Genomic DNA, 14,304 nt, shown 5'->3' with positions numbered 1-14,304 from the left:
ATAACACAATATTTAGAGTACTCCTGCATCACGGGTTAGAAAATGAAATGTTAAAAACGGCTTATCACGAGTAACAAATGAAAACGTCAAGGACTTTATTGTAGAGAGAGATAGAAAGCAAGTTGCAGCGAAGAAAACAATTGAGAAGGCTAAACATGCATTGGAAAAGTAGTGGTTTTCAACAACTCAATAACCGTAAAGTTAATTTAGTAGAATAATTGTGAACTGTGTACTTGATTTGATCCACCACCCCTGCACTATGCAGAGTCAATCTAACCTCATGGGTACCCATTATACGGGTACTCGTGGGTATTCAGGTATCCAGGGTACCCATGGAGTTTTGAATTTATTTATTTTTTGGTACAAATAAAAACTTTTTTTAATTACCAAAAACCTCAACTTTTAAACATCCATACATAATCCGTTCAAAATTTCATAATCCTTTTTTATGGAAAAAAAATCAAAAACTCCAAAAAAAATTCATCAAACTCATAGACAATTGCAAATCCTCATCATCCAAGCCTAGAAAATAAAATTTCTTTGAAAAAAATCTCATAAAAAATGATAAGATATTGTAATTTTATAACATAAAGGACTAAATCGTGATAAAAAAAAAATAAAGGACGAAAGTGTTACCTAAAATAAAGTTAAGGGACTAAATGTGTAATTTTGTCTATAAAATTCGATCGGGGCAGTGAGGAGATAATTGTGAATGTATTTGAAATCCATGCATCAATTATTCTTAAGAAAAGTAAAATAAAATTATTCATACAAAGGTTATACATGTGAAATTCACATCAATGCTAATAACAAAAACAGAATTGCTATAATGTGTACTCACTTGAACCTATAGTGACATGCCATTTAAAACAAAAGTCATTGGTGAGAATTGTAGAAGAACAAACTGCTAACCAAAAACTACATCAGTAAAAGTCTTGTCTATGAACTATAGCTGATAACCTTTTGAATTGTAAAAGAATGGATAATAATTATTGTAACAAAATCTCTAAATTCAATTCAAACTTTAAAATAAATGTTTGCTATGAATTCAAAAATATTAGAATCAACAAAACGATAAGATTTTAACGGTTAAAATCATTGATATTGTTTGTATTGCTTCCAAATTTTTAGAATGTAGGCAAAAAAGTAGAAGGAAAATGGACTCAAAGGAACACAAGGGTGAGAAGTAACAATATAAAATGTAGTGCACAATCTATCTTGCACCAAGAAAACTTATGCAGTCAAGAGCTGGTGCTCATTCTTAGTTTAGCAACAGTTTAAACTTCCTGGTTGGCAAATACTAAAACTCCACCCTGTCACAAATTGGATGTGGGAAGAGGATCATTGAATATTTTTTAAAACCATTTATCGATTATTAATTTTTTAACAGAAAAACCCATTTATCAATTAATCTTAAAGACAAATAAAATATAAATTATCCAGACAAGAATCAAACATGTGGAATTCACATCACAAAAAAATAAAAAGAGAATTGCAATAATCTGTACTCACATTGATCCCACAAAAATATGACATTCAAAACAAAGTATAGTCAATGGAAAGGAGTCATTGGTGAGTATTGTGAAATAAGGTTAGTTAAACAATAGAGGACATCAATGGCAAAAGCCTTTTCTAAATACCTTTGAACATAACATTAGTTCAATATATTTCAGTTACAACTTACAATACAATGATTGTGCCAATCCTGTTGGCATTATTGCTGAAACAGTAAACAAACATTTATGCAAAAACTATATCAGAAACTCTGATACCAACATTAAAAACACAGGTGTATATTCTGATTGTTTTGACGTTGCTCAAAGATCATCCACCAATACACATGCGTGGTTTTTTCAAACACAACCAACTGTTGCAGATATTAGGCCTACCATCATCTACAAAACAAGATGAAAAAATTAACGCGGATAAAATGATACATGATCGAACTATGGACCAAAATAATAATATGCATTTCAGATGCTACATATCACAACTACTGATCTATATGCTCATGCTATATAAGGATTTTCAATTCTGATTATAAGAGTATCATGTGTGTGAAATATTTTGTCTGCTGTATGCAGTGCTGCTGCATAATTCTACTTATAAGGCCTTAGGCAAAGAGCTGTATTACTTTGCAATTAGATTTATGCATCCATTATAAGGATTCGCGCCACAGTTTCTGTTATGCATTTCCATGTCTTGAAATATATCAAAGTTCATAAGAAACTCCAGTTAGATTTTGTTAAACTAAGAATGGGATGTTCTTGATACCATATGAAGGCAATATATAAAAACTCATATTTGATATTATTTACATGAATAAGGTCTAGAACAGTACTACAGAAATTTGTGCACTATCACAAAGTGCTTGTTTCATGCCTTGAAACTAAGCAAAGGTGAAAAATTGAAAATAAGTCTTCCAAGATTACATACCATGCTCTCGAACGCCATGTGCAAAACCATCAGCTTTTTTTTCCAAACATGTTCATCTTAGTCAGAACTGAATTTAATTTACCTGAAAATATAAAAAAGACCATGATCAATAATATTAAATATGAAAGAAGTATTTGATGAAATATAGATTTAGTAATGTAGATGTGTCTAACCCTTCTTTGATTTTGTGATAGACTTGCAGTATTTGCCGGTAGAATCAGGCAAGTATCTCTTTGCAGCCTTCTGACAGTTTAATCTGTTCAACATAAGAGCATGTTTAGTAAATAAATCAAATTTTAACCAATTGTATTTACTAACACGTGCAGCGCGTGAGTTTGCATCTAGTCAAAATATAAGAATAATTGAGACAGACGCTAGACATTATACTCACACATAGACAGTTGTAATAGTTTAAGAAAATAAGTATATGAATAAACCACGTGTGAGAATCATGTCGACGTCAGACACTAAACACGCATTCAATCTGAAGTATCAATGCTACATATATAGGTCAAATTTGAAAAATTAGGAAAAAGTGATACTTTTGAGTTAGTTCCGAAGATGCTTACCTCAAGAGTAGTAGCGACAGACGAAACTCTAGCAGGCTCTTTCCAGGCTCATGCATCTGATGTATAATAGCCAAAGAACCAACATCATCAACTGAATACCATTGTTGTTATAACTGCATCCAACAGTCAACTTGATTCTTCTTCTGAATTCTACTATTAAGAATTTGAACCAAGCACTTACCTTTAATCCTCCCATGTAAAGTTATGTAGTTAGCCTCCATGGTTAACAAAGCTCTAATATCTCTTATAGCACTATCATAATCATCTAATGCAATATACAACCAAGCCTTCAACTCTAACCAATCAGGTGAAAGCTTAAATCCTAGAAACTTATCTAACTACATAATTCATTCCTTTATTTGCTTCTCCTCAAATTTTTCCAATGCTCTATATTTATACGAAAATGAAAGGGAAAGATCAAGTTGAGTTGCAAAATCCAAATCAAAACCTTTTTCTCTTCCCATATTGCACAATGCTCTCTCTTGATACATCCAACCAACTGGTTTATACTCGAATATGAGTGAACTAATTAACTTACTTTTTTTTCTCTTTATTAATAGTCGCTATTGAGATTGCTTCTACAGACAAAAATGGGGTCCTCTGATAATTCTTATCCCCTGAATAATCCTCGTAGTTAGCTGCACAACCTAGCCATTCCATAAACAATAGTAACTCGTAATCTTCGCTCCCTCTCATAGCTGAAAGCAGGAACGAAAAGAGGAAAATAGATGAACTATGAGTTAGCAAAGTGATTTATAACCAAATTAACCAATTTGGAAATTAATATATGATAGCTTATGAAAGTTACTGGTCCAAATTATGAAACAATGATCCATCAGTAAGTAGGCTTCTGCAAAATTAATCAAGCCATTGAGATATTTAAGAAGACTGAGTTGTTTCAGAACTTACCTCTTAAGGGAAGAATCAATGCCAATAGTAGAGCCTGATTTTGCACTTTGCTGCCATGCCAATATGAACTGCAAGTGCAATAAAGAATTACAAAGATTATGATAATAAGATATTCCATTTCCGATCATTGGACAAATGACAAGTTCGAAAACGAACGATTATATACCTTTGTAGGGCATTTTGCAACAACAAATGTTTCTGCAAGCTGTGCGGCATCTGTGTTTGATGTCACACCTGATAAAATACAAAAGTCAACATTTAGAAACAACTTTTAAAGATCTGATTGTTGCCATAAATGAAGATCCAGGAAGAATTATAATAAAATGGAAAATTAATTTGAGACAGATTAGAAATTATATAAAATTCAACTATTTAACATATAAATGGAGATTAACATTGTCTATGCTTGTCACCTATTACAATAAAAAAGATTATTCTAACTGTATAGATTGTGAGAAAATTATATGCCTCTAATTTAGATAAACTACAATGAATTTGAAATAGAACTCACCATGTGAATCAATTGAACCACTTTCTATTGTCCTTCCATTTCTCTCTCTCATAGTAAACACCTTCCAGATAAAGGACTGAAATCACATTCAAAGAATAATCAAACCCAGAATAAGCAACTGTTAAATTAACCTTTGTTGACTGCTTGCCATCATATCAGAAGTTGCTTGTCCATCCTCAAATTCATTGTCCATCTAAAAAAACAAAATAATCAAACCCAGAATCAGAATCAGAAAATCACAAAATAATCAAACCCAAAATAATCCAACAACATTAATTAGCATCAACATTTCATATCAGAGAAGCTAACTCATTCGTGGAGCAAATTACAGGACTGATAACATTTTTTAAAAGCGCACAAACAAAATTTCTATAACAATCAAGAAATAAGCTTCTATACACAACCAATATAAACATTGATCTTTTCATCATTGGCTTAATAGGGTAAGAGTGAAAAGAAATGAGGAATTTAGCACTGATAGAAATAGTGAAGGAGACTTGAATAATCATGCAAAATCCTCATCACTTCACAGTTTGCTAGCTGACATATTGCTTCTAAAGAAGGCTACCACAAAATGCCAAATCAAACCTCTCCTCAGGAGGATCACCAATGAAGTCAAATACAACGTCTGCATTTAAGAAATCTCCATTTGCCGTATACCTGCATAATGCATTTGAGATTAAGAAGAAGTCAAATGAAAAGTCACTACATGTTTAGAAGTCCCACACTACGAAGGCAGCTCGGTTGGTGAGCTAAGGGACATTGAAGGAGTTTAAAGTCAGAGATCTCGGATTTGATCCGGGAAACTAACATAACTTACTATTGTCTGCCTATAAAAAAACATAAAGTTGCTTTCCATTCAGTAAATAGAAATATACCCGCTCTTTGTTACTATACACTTCATCCCAGCTACTTTAGCGGCTGCTAGACCTATAACGCTGTCCTCGACCACGACACATCTGTAAATAAGAAATAACAACATTTCATATTCAAAAGTTGCACACTCCATGCAGTTCAAAAACAAAATTAAGAAATCATATGATTCTAACTTGCTCTCATCCAAATAAAGTATCAGATAGGTTTATTTGTTTTTGAACTTGCACTCCATACACTTCAAATAAGGTTGATAATAAGTTGCTCTAAAATTTTGGTTCAAATAAATGCCATAAAATTCTACTGTTGGTGAATAGGTTTCAGAATGTATATAACTTTCATATCCTAGAATACTCAGCACAACTAATTAACTAATCTTGCAAACAAAATAGAATGAATTCTATTCTATAATGTCTAAATGACGATAACTTCACAAGCAGACAAGCACCACCTTACAAACTAACAGAGATTTTCCATAATCTATATCCTTCAATTCATTAAAACTATCAAGGTTTAAAATAGTTAAATACCATATCTAGAATGACGTCCCTTCCTCTTGGCCTCCTTCATGTTCCTAGCACAGGATAGGGAGTGAATCTTAGTTGGCTTCCTGATAATGAAGCCATCCTTAAACAACTTCCTGATGTTTTGGCCTGCAAAGAGAGAGCCACCAAACCATTTAAATAAATTGAACAAAGTTATTGTATCAGGAAAAAGTTAATGTATCAGAGCTGGAACAGGGTAACCATCATCCTCTAGGAAAGAAAATGAATAGAAAGGAGGCAAAAACAAACCATCATCCTGTAGATTGCATCATGTAATGCAGCAATTCTCTGTTATATCACGGACCATGGCGCGGCCACAATTTAAAAAGTTACACTACATTAGCCAGATACATGATGTTTCAATATCAATCAAAATTATACAAAGCCAATATAAACTAAACCGTGAACAATTTTGTTGGTAAGTTACTCCTAAATAACTTCAGTTAAATTAAAAATAGGACTTTTTACCAAGGAATTGACCCATTCGAGCTTCCCAACTGCCACATTTGTGCAGTGTTACTCCTCTGTACTTCGAACTCCCTCTTGAGAAAACATTGATTTGTAGACGAAGTGTTTGCAAAGACTCATCTTTCGATAAATTCTTCGTCTAAGTAACAAAATATCGAAAAATTACATGATATAATCCATCTAGTTTCACATTCATCAAGTATACTTGAAAATTCTCTAACCTGTTTAAGATCATCATCATAATCATTCAAATTGAAATTTATGTAAGCACCAACTCCCCTGAATTTAATCGCAGCTCGATCATAGGCTCTGATATTCAAAATTTGGAATCAACTCAACCATAAAAAAATTAATTACACAAAAAAATTGAAAATATGTTCAAAGATTTACCTAGCAGCAACATGAGCTGTGTTAAATCCACCTACAAAAATCAAATACAAAACTAAAACAATGCCTAAAATAGTAAATCATATAATATACTAATTAGTTCCAAAATCAAAGAAAAAAAATAGTCAAGTATTTATACCGTCCACCCCTGAGATGATCCTAATGATCTGTAGGACTTTTGTGTGTCATCTGATGCTGAGAAATCAAACAAAGCACAAACAAATCAGCAATAGAGAAAATCAAAAGGAAGAGAAGCAATCACACAGACTGATCAAATATAACTACAAACTCATAAAAATCTATGCAAATACAATCATAATTTCCTAAAATGAAGTGAAAAATAAAAACTTGGAAAGATAGGAACAAAAAAAAACCAGTAACATCCCAAATTGAAACTTACCCATATCTGATCCATGCCAAATGGTATTTTCAAATTCAAGGTCATCATCTCAGAACTGCAATCAACCAAAGACATACCAAAAAATCTAAATCGATTAAAAAGAAAAAATGCCTCAATCAATTAGAAGAACAAAATCGCACCAAAAAATGGGACATGCAAGCAGATCAAAGTTAAAACTCCAACCTTTGATTGATGATAGAGACAAACGGAAGAAGAAGCAAAACGAAGAAGACGTCGCACACTGAGAAAGAAGAAAACGGTGGAGATTGGTGTGTTCAACGGCGAGGTCGACGGAGGAGACGGCAAGGTGGCGGTGTGAGGAAGAAGAGAACCCGTTTTTTTGTTTACCGTGTGAGGAGAAGAGAACCGGACTGAAGAAGAAGGAAGAGAAAAAGAAATTGTACCACAACATATATATATATATGAGGGAGATGGCCATTTACCAATTTACCAAAATACCCCTCCAAGGGCAAAATTGTCAAACGTACGGACAAGCATTTTCCTATCTAGTTTAGTAGATAAGAAATAATTTTAGAGGGATGCTATGTGCACTCTCTCTAACACTCTCTCTCATACACTCCCTTAATCATTGGTCCACGTCATCAATTTTTTAAGACCAAATACCTGTTAACCTGTTATGCTGGTTTAGGCTCACTATTTTTTTATTCAAAATTCAACCAAAAAAAACATCACTCGTGTTCTTCTTTACCGCACCAGATCTGACCATCAAGTACAAATCTGCCAAAAAAAACTACCATATCTCAGCAGGCCAAACACATATTACTCTCTTATGAATGAAAAATGTGTTCTTTGTCTATTTAAAAAAAATGGGTTCTTTGGTTTTCTAAAAAATTATTGTCTCTATATCTTCATCTTTATCTCATCTGCAACAAAAAAATCTCACGGTGAACCAGATGAAATTTGTTTGAATCTGACTTCTTCATCCATGTTACGTGTTACCCAACATCAACCCCATAACAATTTTTCAATGATTCAGGTGCTTTCTTCACATCAATGGTTCAAAGGATTGAGTTGTAGTGCAAAGGCTCAATTCTTTTCTTGCCATGAGTTTTTGACGAGCTTGATGAAGACAAGGGATTTGAGAAAAGCCAAGTCTGGAAACGTAAAGCTAATTAAATGGGCCTTCTTATTTTAAATTAAATGAAAATAATAAATTGGTACCAATCTAGCCGGTTGCCTGTTACAAACCATTTTAATAGTCATAATTAGGACCAATAGGAGAGAAAGTATCCAAGAGCGACTGTCTAAGCGATGGTGCTTAGCATTCCTCATAATTTTAATCAGATTCCTTGCTTATATAAAAAATAACAGTCATAAGCAATGACAAATTGAAGGAGGAATAGGGAAAAGAAATGTATCTTTCTCTATTCTTTGGCAAGGAAAGCATATCAAAGAATTAAAATCCTATCATATCACAACACAAGATACTTTTTTTTTAGGGGACAACACAAGATACTTGTGTTTTTCGAATTGAAATTATTTAGACAATACTCCATCTATTATGTACACTGACATTTTAAACATTTTAGAGTATGTTTCATTTATGAGGCTATCTTTTCAAATTTTCCTTTGTTTGGTCAGATGTGCTTGGGTTGACAATCAACCTAAATTCCACTGTGCACCAACTAACCATTGCATGATCATAATTGCTTCTTTTCATCATTTGTTTCCCTATTTATCTGGTTGCAACATAACGGCGGAAAAAAGTAGAAATTAGAAATTGTTATAGATATATAGTGCATGCCATTGCTAAAGTATTTAATTTATATATACAAGTATAATAATTAAAAAATACAAATATTCTTTACATCTTCTAAACAAAAAAACCCTTTACATATGTACTCTTATCTAACTCATCTCACGACATAGATAACTATATACTATTTGTTTTAAAATAGTATATTCTACTAATTTAAATTTGATTATATATACATGTCACCGTCAATTTTAAGTTAATTAATTAAATTGTTAAATTAGATTTTTTGGGGAAGACATTTAGCCAAACATTCTCCATCAAATATTTAACTTTGTCTCTTTAGGTTATAAAATTAAACAATCACCCGCTAGTAGTCCACAAGCTAAACATGTAACCAAAAATATTTAGATGGACGTTGAAAAATTATGTTAAATTGTATCCGATCAAGTATTCTAACCTAACAACATAATTACAAATTGTTGTTAAAAAACATAATTAGAAAAGAAAAATAAGTTATATAAATTACTTGAATTTAGACACGCCCGAAATGAAAAAGAATGAAATGATAAGAGGAAACATCATGTGTACCTTTTTACTATATATATTCATATTTATTACTACCTCCGTTCCTTTTTAATTGTCACTTTTTGACATTTTACACAAACCAAGACAATCAATAATTGTTACTACTTTTTGATACAATAATTCATACTTTTACTATAATAGCCTTATTCATTTAATATCACATTTCATATATTTCTCTCTCCGTAATAAATAACTAAGGGCAATATTGATAAAACAACATTTAATGTTGCATTGAACTTTGAAAGTGACAGTTAAATAAAAACAAAAAATTTCTCCAAAAGTGACACTTAAAAAGGAACGGAGGAAGTATTTTATTGGTTAGGAAGGAAGGTGGCACAATTGCAAATTATTGCACATATCTAACGAAAATTTATGATACTGCATACCTTTTTCAACAAGTGCCCATCTCCGCACGGTTCAAAATTTGCTTGCCCTTAAAAGCTTTAAGCCTGGGACCTATGATTCTTCACCAACGGTAACAAACGTTTAAAAAAAACTGAAATTTGAAATCATGAGCCCAACTTTGGTAAAATGGGCCCCTCTTTTTTATTACATCAATCTAGGACGCCCAGACCTAATGCATGAACTGTAAAAATTCTTGGATGATTGCTCTCCACCCAGCACATTTTGCTCGCACCCTGCAGCCATGCCAAACTTACCCTTGCGTAAGTTAACTCACGCTGCGCAAGTTAACTCACGCAATGTTTCTGTTTTTGAACAAAACCCATCAGCCCGAACTCCAACCACCATTTTCTTTCCCTCCACCTTCAAAAACCCAAAAAGTGCGATTTTTTGGGTCTAAATCATCATCCCAAATCATTGCAAATCGTCAGGAAGCAAGTTTCTACGCTCATCAAGCATCAAATATCAGGTATTGTACCATCTAAACTCATCTCATTTTGCTAGTTTTCCTGCTTGGTTCGTCTGTTTTTCGTAGGGACTAGGGCATGGTACGCAAGTTAACTTGCGCATGTTAGCTTGCTGCGCGACTTAACTGGCGCAAGTGCATTAGTGCTGCGTGACTTAAGTCACGCCACTGTGCAGCCATGTTTTTTTGAATTTTTGGCGCCACTTTTGTTCTTGGTTAGCTTGTTCCGCAAGTAATTTATTTTTTCTTCCTTTGTAATTTTTTTTATTCAATAGATATTTAGGGAGATGGTTGACAAAGTCGCGGATGATGGCGTTGAACCGAAACCGCCCAAAAAAGAAGGTTCCAATGAAGGTTCCGGCGATGTCAAACCAAGCTTTAATTTCAAACCATTTAAAGTCCAAATTCCAATTCAAGCTCGAATTGGTAAATGTGATAGTAAATGTGCCAGGACTGGACTTGGGGGAGGATAAGGAAGAGGACTTCTGGAAGACCGTGTTTTATCCACAACTTCTCAAAGATGATAGCGACGTTGATTTCATGTTTAAGGTAATGGTTGAGAATAATACTTTGTATCTTTTTGTCCGATCAGTTGAAGTGTAATCGTTATTTAAGTGTAATAGTGTAATGTTTGACCGTTTATGTGAGACTATGTAATTTTATAAATTTATGGACAAATTTGTGTAATTTGGACCGTTTACGTGTCATTAAGTGTGTTTAAATGATTACGGATCATTACCGGCGAATTTGTGTAATTTGGACCGTTTGGATTGTTATGTGTGATTATGTGATTGTGAAAAAAACTATGTTTTGGTGTAATTTTGATCGATTGTGTCGTATTATCCAATAATATTGTTAAACTGGCGTAATTAGGTTCAATTACGAGCATATTAGGGTTTGAACCCAAACTGCATTCAATGCACATCAGTACAACATTTAATGCTATTTTGATATATTAGTAGTGCGTGAGTTAACTCGCGCAAGTGTAATACATTGCGTGAGTTAACTCACGTAGTGCTTTAATACATACATGACTATGCGTGAGTTAACATGCGCATAGTTTTACTCTTGCGCATCTTAAGTCACGCAACGTTACTTAACTAACGCATAGTATTACACTTGCGTTAGTTAACATGCGCAAGGGCAAAATTGGCATGGCTGCAGGGTGCGAGTAAAACGTGCTGGGTGGAGAGCAAAATTCAAATTCTTGGACAATCAAATTTCTTCAATCATATTCAATTTTTGTTATTCAACTACTTATATGATAAATATGTAGATAAAACCTACATAGTGCATACGACAAATCATATCTTGCTATACATGTTATTTTGCATGCATTAATTGAATGCAAATACCTCACTAATATCAATTTCAAATTTGTCTGCCGTGTGAAGGAAAGCAATCAACTAGACTTATTTCATTTTGTAATATTATTATTTCTATTTCATTTTGTAATATTATTATTTCTATTATATATATGTGAGGAAGCTGACACATGTGCTTATCCTCTTTTGTCGTCCTTATCGTTTACCTCAGAATTTTCTGGAATTATCCAACAATTATGAGCAATCCTTGTCATTTAGAAGATTCACAATTCACACAAATGACTAGTAATGGGGATTGAATATGCACTTTCTTAAGGGAACTTTCCATAAACAAAGAGGTCGGCACTAACATTTTGTGGGGACAATAGCTTAGCCTTACATTGAGAAAAGTGGGCCTAATCCATCCATCCTAAAATTCTACTAATTTGGCTCCTAACTATACCGTTGTTAGCCTCAGACTAAATGTACTTATGCACCGCTACGCGTAACAAAACCAATATCATTCAAATCTACAATATTTATATGGTCTACATTAATACGTGTGAATTTACCGTTATATTATTTGACAAAACAAAAATGTAATTGAAGCAATTAACTTCAATGCTAATTATTACTCTATCGTTCTTTAAAAAAAAAAAAAAATTACTTTACTAGTTTCTTTTAAATCATCAATGTTAATAATCAGTTGTCTCGAATTTATACGCGTGATCGCTATACTATTAACCCTTAACTCAAATCATTTGAGCTACACTACCCTTTTTTATTCTAGTTGATTTCTTAATATCAACGTAATAGTTGATAGAGTGAGGATATAAATGAAAAATAATTATATTCCACTAAAAAAAAGTTAATAGTTTTTTATCAATAGAAATTAAACTTAGTATTCCAAGATCCGCAACATTCACACGCTCTGCACCAACCACTTGCCCTAATTTGCGGTGGAAAAAAAATAGTAGTAGTTAATGTTATTAACTTTTTTTTTTGAGCAATGCTATATCTCTAGAAAAAAAACATCAAGAATTCTTCAAGAATAAAAAGCAACCAATCACAATCCACTATTTGCCACAATTCAAGGAGGTGTGGCTAAAAAATAGGAAGTGGACAAATAAATCATGCAATTAAAACTTGCCTCATGTGTCTTGAAAAATTCTTGATGCTATTTTTCTAGATAAATAGCATTTTCCTTTTTTTTTTGAGAGAGTTAATGTTATTAACTTGAAATTTGAATATGACAGAAATAAAATATGTATATATTTTTTTTTTGGAAAAAACTCAACTAGAAAGGAACGATAGTGCAATTTATAAAGATAGTACAAGCAAATAGGTAATAGGTATTGCAATGTACAATGCCCAAAAAGTCGTTGGTGGTGGTTTTTTGATAGTGATGTTTGGTCCGTTAAATGGTGTCATTGTTGAGTTTGGTTTAAGCTAAATATGTTGTTGTACTACTTAAAAATACCCGCTAATAATTAAATTGGATAAAAGAGGGTGCAAAGCAATTATCCATCCATAATTTGTAGTTTTATTTCTCACAAGGAGTGCTAGCTAGAAAGGTGTCCTTAGTTGTTGCAAGTTGATGAAGTGATGTCTTAGCTTCAAAGTTTCATCCGTTTTATATGGATATAGTTTCTATCCGATTGAGGTCATGTAACACATACATCGTTTTCGATATTGCTTTTCTGATAAGATCACCTATAAAGGCAATAGTAAATTTCTTTAACACTTAATTAGCACCATATGTAGGAAGTTATGAAATGAAATATCTAGAGTGAGAATATAAACAAGCAAATGAAATAGAGTAGTGAGAAGATGAAGAAAAAAGTGTGACAACCTAAAAGATTGATGAGCCAATTAAGAACTACAATGGTAAAAAACATTGAGAAGATTCAGATGAATTCTAAGACAAAAATTTAAAGAGGAGATCTAATTCACTCAACGTTCTCATTAAGAGAAATTTTTTATGTAATTTTAAACTTACAAGAATATTTTGATAATATTTAAAAAATGCTAATCTTACAAGTTATAAGAATATTTTAAAAAATGGGATAGAGCTAGTTCTCTAGGCTCATATTTGACTTACAGTGGCACCACTTAATTAAAATGACTATGACTGCTAAAGCTCAAATTACTCGAAATCTTCTCTTAAATTTTTTCTTACTCGTTCTAATTAGCTCATTCTAGGTTCTCATAAATTTACTTGGGATATAGTGGTGCAGCATCACCACCATGCAGTAAAAACTCATAACTATAGATTCATTTTGAACGCACCGTTAATGCACACCCAGGGGCGGATGCACATTGGCGCCATATGGAGCTAAAGCTCCACATGTTTTTTCCTTTTTTTTTTTTATTTTTTTTTATATAATTGATAAAACACAAAAGAAGTAGCCCTCTTCTCATCCTCTCTCTCAACTTTCAATCCCATCCCCATAGTTTTGGTGTGCTGCTGCTTTTGTGTGGTCTGTCACTTTAGCAGTAAGCATTTTTGGCTTGCATAGTGTTTATTTTTATGGAATTGCTAAGCATTTTTGTTTTTAGCACCTTTGTAAGAGCACACTACTGTATTTTAGACTATTTGATCCGCGAGTTTTTGTGTTTCTTACACAATCTCGACGAGAATAATATTTGTTGATTAAAAAAAATATTTAGTTTGCATTATTATTAATTTGAAATTTTAGCTCCACATGTATCTAAAGTTTGGATCCGCCCCT

At 32.7% G+C, this 14,304-nt stretch overlaps 1 protein-coding gene and 1 long non-coding RNA gene across 8 annotated transcripts; both read right to left on the bottom strand.

The window, feature by feature from the left end:
- Window positions 1–1,609: 1,609 nt before the first annotated feature.
- LOC146911096 (uncharacterized) lies at window positions 1,610–7,573 on the bottom strand. Of its 7 annotated transcripts, XR_015020584.1 has the most exons (18): window positions 7,282–7,569; window positions 7,099–7,153; window positions 6,838–6,893; window positions 6,702–6,732; window positions 6,533–6,620; window positions 6,312–6,450; window positions 6,093–6,177; window positions 5,829–5,951; window positions 5,304–5,384; window positions 5,014–5,085; window positions 4,426–4,618; window positions 4,081–4,148; window positions 3,915–3,982; window positions 3,187–3,703; window positions 3,006–3,061; window positions 2,610–2,692; window positions 2,437–2,518; window positions 1,610–1,895 (listed from the first exon to the last, which is right to left on the bottom strand). It is a non-coding gene; the product is annotated as an uncharacterized LOC146911096 (long non-coding RNA). The 7 variants fall into 7 exon arrangements; XR_015020590.1 differs by having other exon boundaries at window positions 3,006–3,703; window positions 7,282–7,573; XR_015020585.1 differs by having other exon boundaries at window positions 3,006–3,703; window positions 6,093–6,131; window positions 6,305–6,450.
- LOC146911097 (floral homeotic protein APETALA 2-like) lies at window positions 4,980–7,102 on the bottom strand. The gene is made up of 6 exons (XM_085729490.1): window positions 7,099–7,102; window positions 6,702–6,732; window positions 6,533–6,620; window positions 6,305–6,450; window positions 5,304–5,384; window positions 4,980–5,085 (listed from the first exon to the last, which is right to left on the bottom strand). The coding sequence occupies exons 1-6, from the start codon at window positions 7,100–7,102 to the stop codon at window positions 4,980–4,982; spliced, it is 456 nt and encodes a 151-aa protein (XP_085585616.1).
- Window positions 7,574–14,304: the final 6,731 nt, after the last annotated feature.

This window comes from Medicago sativa, chromosome 7 (genome assembly GCF_051527215.1).
Source record: "Medicago sativa cultivar Bolivia chromosome 7, Bolivia_mono, whole genome shotgun sequence".
NCBI lineage: Eukaryota > Viridiplantae > Streptophyta > Magnoliopsida > Fabales > Fabaceae > Medicago > Medicago sativa.
Note: the sequence above shows the minus strand (reverse complement) of the source record. Positions and strands in the feature narration are given on the sequence as shown.

Excerpts from the sequence above, each read along its gene's own strand:
- LOC146911097 (XM_085729490.1), bottom strand. Across the intron at positions 6,451-6,532 it reads ATGATGATGATCTTAAACAG|ACGAAGAATTTATCGAAAGA; the intron begins GTTAGAGAATTT and ends TTTGTTACTTAG. Across the intron at positions 5,086-5,303 it reads TGTATAGTAACAAAGAGCGG|GTATACGGCAAATGGAGATT; the intron begins GTATATTTCTAT and ends TGCATTATGCAG.